At 37.1% G+C, this 15,093-nt stretch overlaps 1 protein-coding gene across 6 annotated transcripts in view; it reads right to left on the reverse strand.

Moving 5' to 3' along the window:
* Positions 1 to 15,093, reverse strand: part of CDKL5 (cyclin dependent kinase like 5) — a 124,485-nt gene that overhangs the window by 33,953 nt on the left and 75,439 nt on the right. For all 6 annotated transcript variants that reach the window (XM_042811021.1, XM_042811024.1, XM_042811023.1 and 3 more), the window contains exons 6-9: positions 14,724 to 14,844; positions 13,556 to 13,615; positions 7,179 to 7,269; positions 4,374 to 4,563 (exon numbers count right to left, since the gene is read on the reverse strand). In XM_042811021.1, coding sequence (XP_042666955.1) covers positions 4,374 to 4,563; positions 7,179 to 7,269; positions 13,556 to 13,615; positions 14,724 to 14,844 — 462 coding nt within the window. The remainder of the gene's footprint in view (positions 1 to 4,373; positions 4,564 to 7,178; positions 7,270 to 13,555; positions 13,616 to 14,723; positions 14,845 to 15,093) is intronic.

Here is a 15,093-nt window from a genome sequence, read left to right on the forward strand (position 1 = left end):
TGCTGGTGTATGACACGAATCTAGACAACCAAAGAAAGTATTTTTGATTAGTAGGGCAGCCAAGGAACCTCTCTCAATTGACAAGTCATTAACTTAGATCTATAAATGTGTTTGTGGCACTATGATTGACATGAGGTGGGTGCATTAAGATAGATTCAGAAATAACATAGGTAACATCTACCCAAGAAAAGAATTTAGAAATGGTTATTAGATAATTTTGCTTCTGGGTGAACGTAGAAATAATTAAATACCAAAGATTGATTGACAATTCCAAAATCTTTACAAGTGAAAAAACCTCACAAAAATGGAATAGCAACTATGCAGAAAGGTTTGGGATTACTCCTGCGATCACGTTGTAGTAGGAATGAATTGGCAACGTCATGAAGTGTGCTCTGCTCAGGGACAGTTTTGGTCAACTATAGACTTGACAAAACCAGGCAGTACTTGAAGCCAGTCCTAACCACCTAGAAAGAAAAGCAGGAAGGAAAGATTCAAGGAAGAAAAAAAAAAAATACAATGCACAGGATTTTTTTTTTGTTTTGTGTTGTTTGCTTTGTAAACAAGGCTGTAGTCAAATGAAACGAAAACAGCCTTTCTTTTTTTAATCAAATGAAAGAAAATCTACTCAGTATATCTACGTTGTAAAATAACATCAAATACGATGAGCTAGAAAAAACAGGCATCAGAGATCCAATTCCAGATTATGGCGTGCATGGAACTGACATCAAACAGGTAAACTGATTTCGGTGAAGTAACTTCAAATTTAAAAGCTAAACACAAATGTTCCAGTATTTTCAGAATTAGAAATTAAGGCAGGATTTCCAAGATGAGCACCAAAAAAAAAAACCAAAAAACCTTCATTTTTGCAACTTATGCTGTTTTTAGAGAAAACTGCACTTTTGAATGCCAGGGAAACTTCAGGAAAAACTAAGCCAAACAGCGAGACAGCTGATTGGTATTAATTACAGTTCATCCAAAACAATGCAGCTGAGATCCAGATACTTCATTTGCAGTTCCTGTTCCAGTTGTGGTATTTGTTCCAGTTGTGGTATTTGCCCAATAGTATTCAAGTGCTTCAGTTGCAGCCTGGCTTGATCCCATCCACATCTTAACTATGAGTGTTCTAAAAAGCCCTCTTAAGTTAACACATCAAAGCTAGAGTACTGACAACAGGGAATATGCACTGGCAATCACATCCCCAATACATAAAAAGCCATTGCTTAATGTCCAAATGGACTCAAGTCATACATAAAACATACCCACATAAAATATTGAGGTATATCTAAAATCGCTGAAAATGTAAGATAACCACAAAATCTGGGTCAGTGATTAAGACAACAGAAACAACAACAGAAAAACCCCAACAAATACGAAGATTGAAAAAATGTTCTATACAGAAATTTGCCACAGTACAAAAACACACAACAGCTATACATTTGGTCTGAACTATCAATGAGCAAGAAGTCTTAAACATTTTTATTCCTTTACACCCATTTCTGCATGTTTAAAAGATCCTTACAGCCAGGTACATATATTTACAGGTACACCTTCCTCAGAGTATGACTTCAAATCCCTTCTTTGAAGAGTAATCCAGCATTACATGTATCCACTTCCAAAAATGTATTTTGTTTGGAAGCAGAATGCATTGTACATGCACTGCAAGTATGTAAATGTTAGACCACTATGAAGTGCAATCCTTTGTTTGTACTGGCATTACTTTTCATAAATTATACTATGTGAGCTTTGAAGGAAAATGAAAGAACATTAGTTTGAATGTGCTTGTTCCTAAATAGGCTCTGTATTTTTCTTTTTACTTTACTTTCTTTTAAAGTGGTTTCTTAATTACAGAAAAGTTTATTTTAATTATTTACTTTTAAGTCCAAGCCTGCCTTGTTGATCTTAGATAGCAGCCTAGGTGAACCAAGCCTTCCATTCTTCCTCCCCTAGTTTACATAAAGAAAATAGATTTTCAGGAGGCACTAACTTGTTTTAAGGCACTATTTTATTTTAAGTGCAGTATTCTTCTAAGTAAAACAAACCCTGCTCTTCAGTCTATCCACGTGGGCAAAATATTTCTGTACTCGCATAGAATGAACATTATAAATCAGATTTTACTTCTGGAATGAGCAGAGAAACATGAAAATGTGCCAAAGACATGCAGTGTGTTTGCCATGCAGTGTGATTGCCATTCACTGGGTTTGTTCATGTCCTCCATCATATTTGTAACTAACTCGTAGAATAATACTACAGCTCCACATTACCACTCACATTTCCATACACATATGAGCCTGTAAATTCTTTCCAATGCAAGATTATTTTCTTGGGTCTTCAACATAGCATGGATGTTTGCTTCCTCAAACAGACTGAAGAGATATAACTAACTACTACCTAATCCTCAGAAAGTGATGAAAACAGTGTGTATATGCACGACTGGAGGAAATAAGCAGGAAGATGAAGTATGCAAATGTGGCATCTTTACACCTGTGCATGCAGAGCTGGAGTATTTGAATAAGAATTTTTTAAATCATGTGCTACAATGTGGCAGTACTTACAGTTATGAGAGAGATTCATAAAGCTGATAGATAATCACGTGGATAAACATTTCCATTGAAGGACTAGTTTTCATCATGTGAACACCCAGTGCCAGCTTGTAAATAATAATCTGCATGATCACAGCATTGCTTCTATTCGCTGCAACTGAGCATCTTCCACTATTAAGTGCTATTATTAAAAAAAAAACTCGCCTGTACTTGAAATGTTGCCTTAAAACATGGAATATTTTTTTCAATTAAGTAACAAAAATCATATTCTGAATCAACTTTTTTGTAGTATTTTTCATATTGAAGTCATTATTCAGACTTCAGTATTCCAAAAGTACTCTCTTTTAGAAGGCGTACCGTCGCTTCACTGTTGTTATCATTAGGTTACCCTGACTTTGCAGATGGGAATGAAAAGGCAGCGATATGTCTGAGGCCAAGTAATAAAACATTAATCCAGGATATGAACAGACACTCAAGACACTCAACCCTGAGCTAATCACATTAGGTCCATGCTGTCTTCTTGAATTACCTTACTGTAAAGCTACATAACAAAGATACTTCATTTTCATCCTAAGACATTGCACAGCATTTAGGCAAGTAAGATTACACTGTACAACTAGAATTCTTGTAAAATAATGCTGAAAAGAGAATATTTTATTTAGCTTGCAGCTTGTGAAGCACTGCTTTAGAAGATATAATTTTTTAAAAACAAAATCCTTTACAGCCCTTTTCTAAGCAGGATCAAAAACATACATTACCTTGGCAACAGTTGTGTTACTGTTTTATAAAATCCTGTGATGAAGGGTGTGCAAGCTTCATCAAAGAATCTTATGAATTAACTACTGTTTTAGCTAAAATAATTCACCAAAAACCTTAATCCAACTATTTGTTTTGCTATTATCACCAGCTAATCATAATTTAGGGCAAACTTTAATGCATTATAAGATAGCTAGGTGCACCTCTTTGTCGTTCTCTGTTTTCTCTTTTATGGAGTAAAACTTCAATCTCCAACCTTTACCACAGATCAGGTCTCCTAAGACATTGTTATGTCTCTTTATTGGATTTTATATTAACAATTTCATATAATTCATCAAGATCATAACATTCTGTAAGCAGCATTTGTTAAAGGAAAAAAAAAAAAAGAAAGACAAAGAAGAGATAACCAAAATGGAACAAGACAACACAAATACAATCATTGACCAGGCATTGTTAAAGACAACTGAGTTTTTTTGTTTATTTTGTTATTTTTAAATATACATATTCTATCTGGCATTTTGCCACTTTAAACAGCTTCTCCACACTAGCGAGCTTCTGTTTAATTCATGGCATTGTCAAACTCCTGAAATGGGAACAAGCAGCTTTCTTACTTATATGGCTTACATTAATTCTTCAGGAATTCAAGTAAAAAGGCAAAAAGCTCCCCTATCATCATAACAGCATCCGAGGCTCAGGTTTTGCCATCACAGCAGACTTAAGACACAAATTTTCCACACTTCAAACATACAAATGTGCCACTAAACTTCACAGTGCACAGTAACTTCAGGCTTGACACATTCGCTAACATTCAAGACAAGAAAAGTTAAAGAAATAGATCTGTTTAAAATCAGCTTTTAACAGCAAAATGAACTTACTTATGCCTCCCAGTACTGGTATAATTAGAATTTAACTTTGAATTATGAACACTCCATGATCTAAATATCCTGTGGTTGCACAAAAATACACACAACAGAAAACATGGCACACACTCTAAATGAAAATAACCTTCATGACAACAACAGTGTAAATATCGTGTGAGTAAATTAATAAAAAGAAAAGAACAAAGCTATCTCTTACCCTCAGTCCATGGAAGCGTGGGTTGCTGTAGAAGAGCTTCATCTGCTCAGCTGGCAGTGGGCCTAGCACCTTCTGAATGGTAAAGAGCTGGTCAATCTCGCTCTCCCCTGGGAACAAGGGCTGTCCATCACTCAGCTCACCCAGAATGCAGCCCACAGACCACATATCCACAGCCTTCCCATATGGGGCTCTAAAAAGTGAACATAAATTGTTTTTCACTCACTGATACCATCTTCTTACCAAGCTGTTTTAATTTACTGGCTGTTTTCCATGGCCTGCTTCCTTACAGCTCAGAAAAAATAAAACCTGACATTAAAGAAGCAATCTCAAATACCAAGTTCTCTGTTTCTGCACTGGATTGCTTGACATATTGCTGCTTGAAAAGGCAGGACAAGAATTCTTAGGTATCCCCAAGGATTCAGTTACCTTTTTTTAAAACAACAACAACAACAGCATACATACAAGAATAACCTTTTTAATAAAGATGTAGTTATGAAAGTTAAACTAGTAATAACTTCTTTTAATCTCCAGAGGTTAATGACTGTGTTGTATTTCTGCACTACATTGCTTTATTCCATTGTTTTTATTAGATTGATAGACACACTGGATCTGGCCTATGAGGGGATAGAAATACAAGCAATCTTTGTTTCACCCTTCCTACAGTGAAGTTTTGATTAGAGAGAAAACAGAAGCCCCTGAAGCTATTCCTGAAACTATTCGTAAGTTAAGAAACACAGGTGAAGACAATGAAAACATCACAAAGCAAGGATTTCCTGTTCTGAAGCAAAGCCACATGGATCTGGAGAAAAAAATTCAGGCAGGTGGTCTCTTTGCATGCAGCCAGTGCTGTGTGGTGGGGTCAGAAGAAATGATGGGCTTGCAGATGGTCTGTAAGATATATATACACACACATACAGGGTAGAAAATCATAATACAGAGAATAGATGTTTGTGTGAGGAGTAGAGGGTAGTGAACTACTGCAATTTTCAATCAAAGGCATGGATGCTGAAGAAATAGAACCTGAGGCTCCTCAAAGTGAGTCAATTTAGGATATTCTGTGAATAGTTACCTATTTCTTTCCACTCATGAAACTTGAGGTCTATTAAAAAACCAAAAACATCCCTGCGATACATTTTAAAATTTAAAAAATTAAAAATATGTTTGATAACAGATAAATGCTTAATAATTTTGGGGACTCTGAAGTATTACATACGGTTATAAAGATTTGGTAAAAAGTAGGGGAAGGAGATTTCCCTCTTTCCCTAAGATGACTGTGAAATAAGAGCAGAATTGCCAAGAAACAGACATCAAGTTGTGCCAGAAAAACTTGGCATTAAAAACACACACAAGCAAAGTTAAAGTCATATTCATGAAATACATGTACCCCTCCCCTTCCTCTGTAAACTAATCAAATCTAGTCCATTACACACAGAAATGATTCCTGCTACATTTCCTCTGTTAATGAAACAGCTCTGAAAACTGCAGGCCAGACAAACGCCATGTCTGCCAAGCTCTTCATGTCTTTCCTCTAAAACACTAATTTCTAATACAGACAAAGTGTAAAATGCTGCAACAACGTAAAGGCTACGACTGATGTTTCCTTTCCAACTAGTAAGTGTGTGTGTACACATATGTTAGACACACGCTTTGCTGTAAATTTAATCATTCAGTTTTCTGCAAAATATAGAAAACTGAGCCTTGCATTTTCTTTTATTGGCAACTTTAACATACTATTCTGCATAGAACAACACAACTACATCTCAATTTGATTAAGATTAACACAGCTCTGGGAATAGTTGTAGGACTTCCTTGACAGAATAGTTATTATTCAGTGCCTTACCTATTCAATAAATGTGTATTCCCTGGTTCAGAGTTAATCTAGGGTTCAAACAAAGACTTGTTTCGCAGCAGCACCAAACATTTTGCTTGAAGAATCTTAGTGACTCCTAGCAATCCTTTTCTGATTCCTCCTGTGGCTGCCAATTCCTTACTTATAGGATACGCATATATAAATACATATATGCTATACATACAAGAATTGTATTTTACTGGAACGCTCATGTATTTAGAAAAAGATGCTGTAAAACTTGACAGTAACGGAAAGATTGCAAACCGTACATTCCAGGTACTTTAGTCTCCTCTTCTACACTTCTGCACCCTGTGAATTTGTTCATGCAGTTCAACGTTGTGAAGTAGTAAAAGGCTAATTTTACAGATTAATAAAAGAGTGAAATTAAATTGCTCCTCATGCAACTACTTCTCCCATAGGCAATGTCACACTAACTTCTGAGTACTTTATTAAAATTGCTCAAAGAGCCTCCTTCAACAAATTCTTCCTGACTAGTTACAGAAACACAGAATATCACGAGGTGGAATCTACCCAATACGGATCATGGAGTCCAACCCCTGACTCCACTCAGCACCACCCAAAATCAAACCCAATGTCTGAGAGTGCCGAACTCCAGCACTTGGGGCCGTGCCCACCGCCCTGTGGTGCAGACCCTTTCCCTGACCCCCAGCTGCCCCTCCCCTGATGCAGCTCCATGCTGTTCCCTCGGCATTTGTGATAATTCAGTTTTCTCTTAGTCAATTAAATACTGTTCAGCTCGAGATGGATGAAAACATATTACTGATTTATGCTGACTTAATAGGAACGAATGAGCAAGTATAAATGAAGATCTAGAATTCTCTTGAAATCTTCCCTTTAAATCAACTACAGTTCTCCATTGACAAATTTTACAAAAGGTGCTTGAGAAAATGCAAAGAATCAAGATTTCTCATGGCTGTTTCACAAACTATACTTACCCAAGCAAGAGTTCAGGTGAGCGGTACCACCTGGTTGCCACATATTCTGTATAATTAGCATTGCTTCCTTCAGAAAGATTACGGGCAAAGCCTGTCAAAGGAACAGTGGGAAAGATTATATTCCATTTTAAATAAAATGTGCACATCATCAGTGATTTTGGCGGTAAGAAGTCATACCTACTTAAACAGAAGTAAATTGTTTACAAACCCCAGTGCAGAATGTCTGCAAGGACTGCTCATTTACTGAAATGTAACCTTTCATAGATACAACAGTGAAAGTCAGTATGTCTGCAGTAATGACTATTTCACTTGTATACTGTCCTCAGAAACCTATGGTGTTTTACCATTATCCTTGCTACTTCACCATAATAGAACAGACTAAAGAAAGTACTTGCCAGTATGCCATACAAGCTATTGAACAACTGCCACTAAATTTCACTATGAAAAGCTATTTGCAGAAGAGGATTCATAACAACAGAAACTTAACACTCGCATGGAGAGTAGACACTTTAGTCACTGATCTTAACTACCACAGTCTCACTGAATTCCATTTTTTTCAGTTGGTATTATTCTCATGGAAGGACACTCCCTCCCTGACTCAGCAAGGAATGGGGCCATCTCTCTAAACTTATAAAAGGCAGCACTCCACCAAAGACCAGCAAAATTGTTTTATATATGCATTTGTGGATATAGTCTACTAAGACTTTATTAAAGCCTTTGACACTGCCTACCACAGCATTCTCTTAGAGAAGCTGTTCACAAGTTATGTTCCCCAGTGGTCAGTATTGGGGCCAGTCCCGTTTAATATCTTTATTATCTGGACAAGTCAATTGAGTGCACCCCCATTAAGTTTGTAGATGATACCAAGCTAGGAGGAAGTGTCAACCTGCTTGAAGGTAGGAAGGCTTTATACAGGGATATAGATAGGTTGACTTGATGGACCGAGGCTAGTTGTATGACGTTCAACAAGACCTATTGCTAGGTCCTGCACTTCAGCCACAACAATCCCACGCAAGCTACAGCCTCAAGGCAGAATGGCTGGAAAGCTGTGAGGAACAAAAGAATCTGGAGGTATTAGTTGATAGCTGTCTGAACATGAGCACCCAGGTGACCAAGAAGGTCAATGGCATCCTGGCTTGTATCAGGAATAGCGTATTCAGCAGGACTAGGAAAGTGATCATCTTCCTGTACTCAGACCTGGTGAGGCCGCACCTCAAGTACTGTCTTCAGTTCTGGGCCCCTCACTACAAGAAAGACATTGAAGTGTGGGGGTATCTTCAGTGAGGGGCAATAAAGCTGGTAAAGCATCCAGAGCGCAAGTCTTATGAGGAGCAGCTGAGGGAACTGGGATTATTTAGTCTGGAGAACAGGAGATTCAGGGGAGACCTTATCACTATCTACAACTGTCTGAAAGGAAGTCGTAGTGAGGTGGGGTCAGTCTCTTCTTCCAAGTAACAAGCAACCAGATAGGAGTTCACTGCCTCAAACTGCGCTAAGGGAGCTTCAGGTTGGATATTAGGAAAAATTTCTTCCCAGAAAGAGCAGTGAGGCACAGGCTGCTCAGGGAGGTGGTACAGTCACCATCCCTGGAGATGTTCAAGAAATGTGTAGATGTGACACGTAGGGATAGTTCAGCAGGCATGGTGCTGATGGGCTGATAGCTGGACTAGATGACCTTAGAGATCTTTTCCAGCTTTAATGATTCTATGATTTAAGTCACTCCACAAGTGTCAGCTTCCCACCTGTTTTAGCATCATATTCATAACAAACTCGCAGTGAATTAGGATCAGAAAACAAGTCCAAATTAACTTCCTCCTCCACATAATTTTCTTAAGAATCAAAAAACTGCTGAGTTATTTGCAGTTACACCAAAACTTAACTTCTGTCTTAAGAAAGAACAATTAGTAAGACCAACAGAGAGAAGAATGCATATACTAGAAAACACAGAAGTAGGAATGCACTATATTTTGTTTTCATTTTTCTCCATTTATCAAAAGCTAACACCAAAGTAACGATACCACTAGATTCTTCATCTAGTTCTTCTAGTACACTAGGGCAGCTGCTAACACCGTTTCAGCAAAGTATCAAGCACCTAACTATCAAATACATAGAGACTGAGTTCTGACAGCTTTCAGCAGCAAGACTCTGCTACAGACCTAGAGCTCAAACTAAGACAAATTTATGGGACTGAAAAGCAGAAGCAACATTTTTCAAAATGCTTCTTTAATTGGAATGTGCCACTAAAAATCAGTAGAAAATTCACTTCGGTGAAATCACCAGGAATCTTTCCACTATTGCATGTGCAATGAAGAAAGAATAAAAAGCTCAAGATCTTTCAGAGATATAAGGGATGATTTCACTTCCAAAATAAGTGCTACATAAATGCTATATTATTTTTTCTTTATTTTTGAGCTCTCATGCAGAAGCTGCCAAAAAATTATTTTCCCACACAGCTATGCTTGTAAAACTGTCATTTATTTATTGATTTATTTGCAGTATTCCTAAAATGTCTCACTTGGCAGCATTGGTATGAAAGAACCTAGAGCTCTGTGGTTACACTAATTAACAAAAACTTGCAATAAATGTCTGGGTGCAGAGACCGCTTTTTCAAACTACCAGTGTAATGATAAAGCTGTTACTGATACAGGTTACAGCTGTTACTTCTTTTAATACACCTCTCCCTTTTAAAAGTTAGTAAACAGAAAGGCATACACAGTGAAGAAGAGATATTTCAAATTTATCCCAAAACATTTTTCATTTGTTCCTATAGTTTTGCCAAAAATTACGAATTCCACTAAAAAACTTGAAATTATTATTTTTTAATTTACTTAAAGAGGACATTGGGATTGGATACATTTCTAAATATTACTATATTTAGAACTGCTTAGGCAGCCCTGTTTCTGTTTGAAATTATGACATTATTTCATTAATCTTGTCAATGGAAATTCTCTCATTTGTGATTTTAAACACGAGAAGAAAATCAGGAGCCATCGTGAAGAAATGGGACAGCTAGAACAAACAATGGGAAAGCCCATCCTGAAAGAGAGGAGAAAGATACAAAAGCCACATGATACAAATGATCACATCACACAGTTCATTTACTAATGTACAGCACAAGTCCACCAGCCCAGGTACACTAAAGGAATCAAGTCAAGGATAGAGCTTTCCTCCAGGCCACTCCATTGGAACCTGGTCACAGTCAGCAGCTGCTGTGTATAGGGAATCAACAGCAGCTAACGTAATCTGAAAAAAAGAAAGAATCAGTAGGCCTCAACTTTGATAGATTAAGCGTAGAATGGAGTTATGTCAAGACATAAAAGGAAAAACCACAGGCTTCAGTTGCACCTACATACTGTCATGTGACGTAGGAAACCATTTTATACATACACTACTGCTCTGATTCTGTTACCATGTTGAGAGACAGTAGGTGGAATTGGTAATTCAAGAAAGCATAACGCTTTCTAACAGCAGAATTGCTCATCCTGTGGCCTAGCTAGAACATTGATCCAACCCCCAAATTGTGCTAATTGGAACAATTTTTGACACAAAAATAAGAGAAAGTAATTAGGGAGAAGACTTGACCAAACTTATCAGAGAGAAGGAACAGAGTAGAACATGAAGATGGAAAGTAACTTGAGTGAGAGCAACTATGAAAGCAGTAGAACTTGCAAAATTATTTCAACACAAAAAGGACAAACAAGCAAAAGATGACATTTCACGAAAAGGACTTCAAACAACTCAGAAGGGGAGGACAGATTACAAGTCTGAAGGTGTGAGGGGAAAAAGCAGTTCATAAGATTGCCTGTTTCTTATAGAGAAGATAAAATTAATCAGACAATGTAAAGCATTCTAACATTAACCAAATCGTTCAGTTAAAAGGGACCTTCAAAGATCATTTAGTCCAACTATCCAATGACATGCAAGGTCTGAACTAGGTGTCTAAAGACTGAGATTACTGAGATCGTAAGAGTAAGTTAAGCAAATGCCTGTCAAGAATGACACAGACATACTTAATCATTTCTCTGAGTGGGTGGAAGAACTAGAGAATTTCTTGAGGTCTTTTCCAGTCGCGTTTCATGATTTTTATGCTTATGCATCATAGAGAGATAAAGAAATTTTTAAAAGAAGTAATTTTGAAGTCCTGGTTTTGAAAAAGCAAGCATACTAGTCAGAACGCTTAACAATTTCCAACAATTCAGATGCATCTGTTATAACTGGCCTTTTGTGCTGTTCTCTTTTCCCATTTCTATTGGTAGAAATCACGCCCACACAACATGTGTCCAGGCAAGCACCACACAACCTCATTTTTTCTAGTACGATATGTACAGAACATGGCACAAGGATTATGAAGAACTATCTTGTTAAAAACTTACCAAATTTTTCTGTTCAAAATGTTTTGTCCACTGGGATATTCCAAAACACACAATTACTTCAAATCTGCATTGGGACGGATGTATATATTTTTTATTTGTTGTTGTTGTTATCATGAGGAACGTGGCACTGTAAGCAATTAGTATTTGTGCTCCAAAAAATGAAGCAAGCTAGTTAGGCAGGTAGCATGTTACGTCATATTAAAAGACAAATTTTTCCATCCTCATCTATACACGTACAAGAAACTCCTGTGGCAAACATATTTTTATAGTAATGACTTAAGCTACTAACTACTAATAATGTCAGTTAGCAGTAAGGCTAAAAGGTAAAATGGATCCCAAGTATTAAGGGTTGCTTTGCATTTTAAATTCAGCTAAGTCTGAAACTATAAGCAAAATTCAAACAAATCCACATGAACAGCAAAACCAGGATGCCTGTGCAGTTGTATTTCTTTTCCAACAGCAGAAATACAATCTGGCTTGAAGATGCGACGTGAGCAAGCCTATGGACTATGCACATCACCTCTACTGGCAGAACTCTATGTTTGGCAAGAACAAACATGATTGTATGGCTTTCAATTTTTTCTTTAGAATTCCTGCTGACAGGAGTTCAGGAGCACAAAGGGTTGCTCACAAATGCCAACTCTGCTGGTGAGCCTTGCCCTCAGGAGGACAAAGATGGAGGGAGGAAGGGAGCATGGTATAAGGTGTTCCTATTCATGGCACTGTTAGTCCTGACCAGAGCACATGTTGGTCATGGGGCAGTGCTGTTTGCTGACTGTTTGTTAAGCTTTCTGAGAGGCAGAGATGCCCAATGCACACGCTGCCAGCCAGAGCCTGGGACTATGGGGAATGCTGAGAGGAGAGAGTAGTCAGGGGAGGGCAGCCACAGCAGGGCTAGCTGTAGGCTCCTGGCGGGAGATAGGGCCAAGGAGCCACAGGCTCTGGAAACCAGCAACGTTATGCACTGTCAGATCTATGCACTTCCAGGGGCTGCAAAATAAATCGCCCTTGATTCAAAGAACTCACATGGACTGGATATTCCAAGGCTTTTCCTGGAATGCTTGCTGGTTCTGAATGTTTAAACAAAAATGCCTTCAGAGGATTGAAAGCAGCACTTTCAGAACAAATGTTTGTTCTGTTTTTCCAAAAACCTACTGCAATTTATTTGTTTTTTGAACGGTTCCTCTTTTCATTCAAAATTGCAGGGGTATGAAATGACAGCTTTCAAAGTGACCTCGGGCAGCTGTGTGTGGAACTGGAATCCAAACTGTAAGCTACTTAGAGTGTTTTATTCTGTTTCTATGTAGCATTTAGAAGAAAAATAGAGATTGTTGGAACAGTATACACGCCACCCTGCTGTCTACTGGGGATTACTCACATAGGCAATTTTGTCTTGTTCTTGGGTGCTGCTTGTTCGAAGCCTTAAAGCCGACACTAAACACAATTTGATAAGGCATGAAATACCAAAGTTAACAGCACATGTACAGCTCTGACTCTACCCCTTCAACTATTCAGTCACTAATCGTATGTTGACACAATCTTTGATTTGTACAACAGAGGATGATCTATAACTATACACCTAACAATGTAAGAGGTATGTTAACATATAAGAATGGTAAATGCCTTAATGAAACTGGAATCTTTTTTTAAATACGTAAGCTAGATAAATACACAGTTCTGCCAGCTTTCTGATCAGCTCATCACCTGCGCTGTGCTCACGTGAGAGCCAATAACAGTACTAGTAAATCCTTGCACAACACGAGACGAGACCACAAATGCAGAATTTCTCTTGATTTAGTAAGATGGTATTTCACAAAGTACACAAATTAAGAGCATAGGTATTTCAAATTAAAATGCTAGCCATAAGCCTAAATAAGTTATCAGTTCTGACCATGAGAAAGAGTCTTCAACAGCACGCAACGTAGAACTTTCATGAGAATGAGGTAATGCTCCATTCCAAGAGATTTTCTTTAAAAAGGCAAGAAGTCTATCTACTGAACTTACCAAAGTCACACAACTTGAGAACATCATTGTGGCTTATTAAGAGATTCTCTGGTTTGATATCTAAAGTATCAAATAACAAAGAAAGAAAAGACAGCTGTTAACTTCTCTATTTAATTTTGAGCTCTGTCAACAATATTATTTCATAGCAATATATTTAGATACATTCATACAACCATAAATAAAGCACTACAGGACCAATTGCTCAATAGGCTTCCAGCAGTTCTACTTGTGGATTTGCAGAATTTATTTTCTGCCATGTGAAGTGTTTCTCAACAAAACATGAAAAGATAAAAGGTACTTAGAGACATACCTAAAGAGCAAAAGAAAACACAGAATAGTGCATGCTGCATGATCATACAATAACCTGTCATTTAATTACCCAGTTAACTGGTAAAATGCGTTGTGCTTTCTTGTCATTTCTACATAAAGAGTGTGTTTTCTAGTTCTAAGCCTGTTTCTTATTCCTATATGGATACTGTGGTATCTGTGTACGGAATACTTTTTCAAACTGCTTTACAAAATACGTCAAACTCTCGCCTATGTTTTGATCAGTCTCTACTAACATAGTATATTGTAGGAGAATTCTAATTTATTGGGAACATTAGAAATGTTACTTTTGCAAAGCCATAAAGCAAAATACAATTTTATTAAATAAGGATAAAATACATAAAACCAGATAAAAATCAAACAAAGCAAGTACTGTAATTGCTTAAAATTTAGAGGGAGCTGAACTCACAGAAGCTGGGAAGATATGCCTTTAGCAGAAGTAAAACAAAAAAAACCAAGTTTGTTCTGGGTTACTTTTCTGCTAATATTTTATCAGATTCAGAAGTGAAATAATCGAGTTCTCAGAAATGTTTAAGAATTCCTTTTCCTTTGGCAATGTTTGTACTCCAGTTTTACTCCACTGTGCATTTAACACAATCTTTACTTGTACGCCAAAGACAGTGGGCAGCAAGTTTATACGTAGATGAATTTAGTTCTACAGAAATTTGAAGTCATGTTGCAGGCTTAATACTCAGCTAAATTCACAGATTGTTTAGTTGTTGACAAAGAGTAATTGCTTATATTTATGTTAAATGCAAATTCCTTCTAGCTGTAACATCTTTCCCTGTAGAAAGTAAACTCTTTCCAGAGCTTATCCCCATGTGCAGAACTACGCACTCACCTCTATGAACGATATCATTCTTATGACACCAATGAATTGCTTTAATTAGCTGGTAGATATAACTTTTCACTTTTTCTGGTGGAACTCCATTTGGCATTTCTTCTAGCAATTCAAGCATATTCTAAATGTTCAAAAGACATTATTTAAAAGTTATATTTTAGTAGTTTGAACATAACCCATTTTCAGCCTTCTGAAGCAACAGTTACACCACCAAGTCTGGCTATGAAAAAAAAAAAAGCTTAACATTTAGGGAGTGTATTTTAATCATAAACATAGTACTAGCTAATTTCATTCTAAAAAAGCATTTGTGAAAACAATTACCACAATTCCTTAAAAGGCTGTCATCAACCCACTTAAAAATTCTAAACAG

The sequence above is a fragment of the Centrocercus urophasianus genome, unplaced genomic scaffold (assembly GCF_019232065.1).
Source record: "Centrocercus urophasianus isolate 14NV4802_14NV808 unplaced genomic scaffold, USGS_Curo_1.0 seq_12, whole genome shotgun sequence".
Lineage (NCBI taxonomy): Eukaryota > Metazoa > Chordata > Aves > Galliformes > Phasianidae > Centrocercus > Centrocercus urophasianus.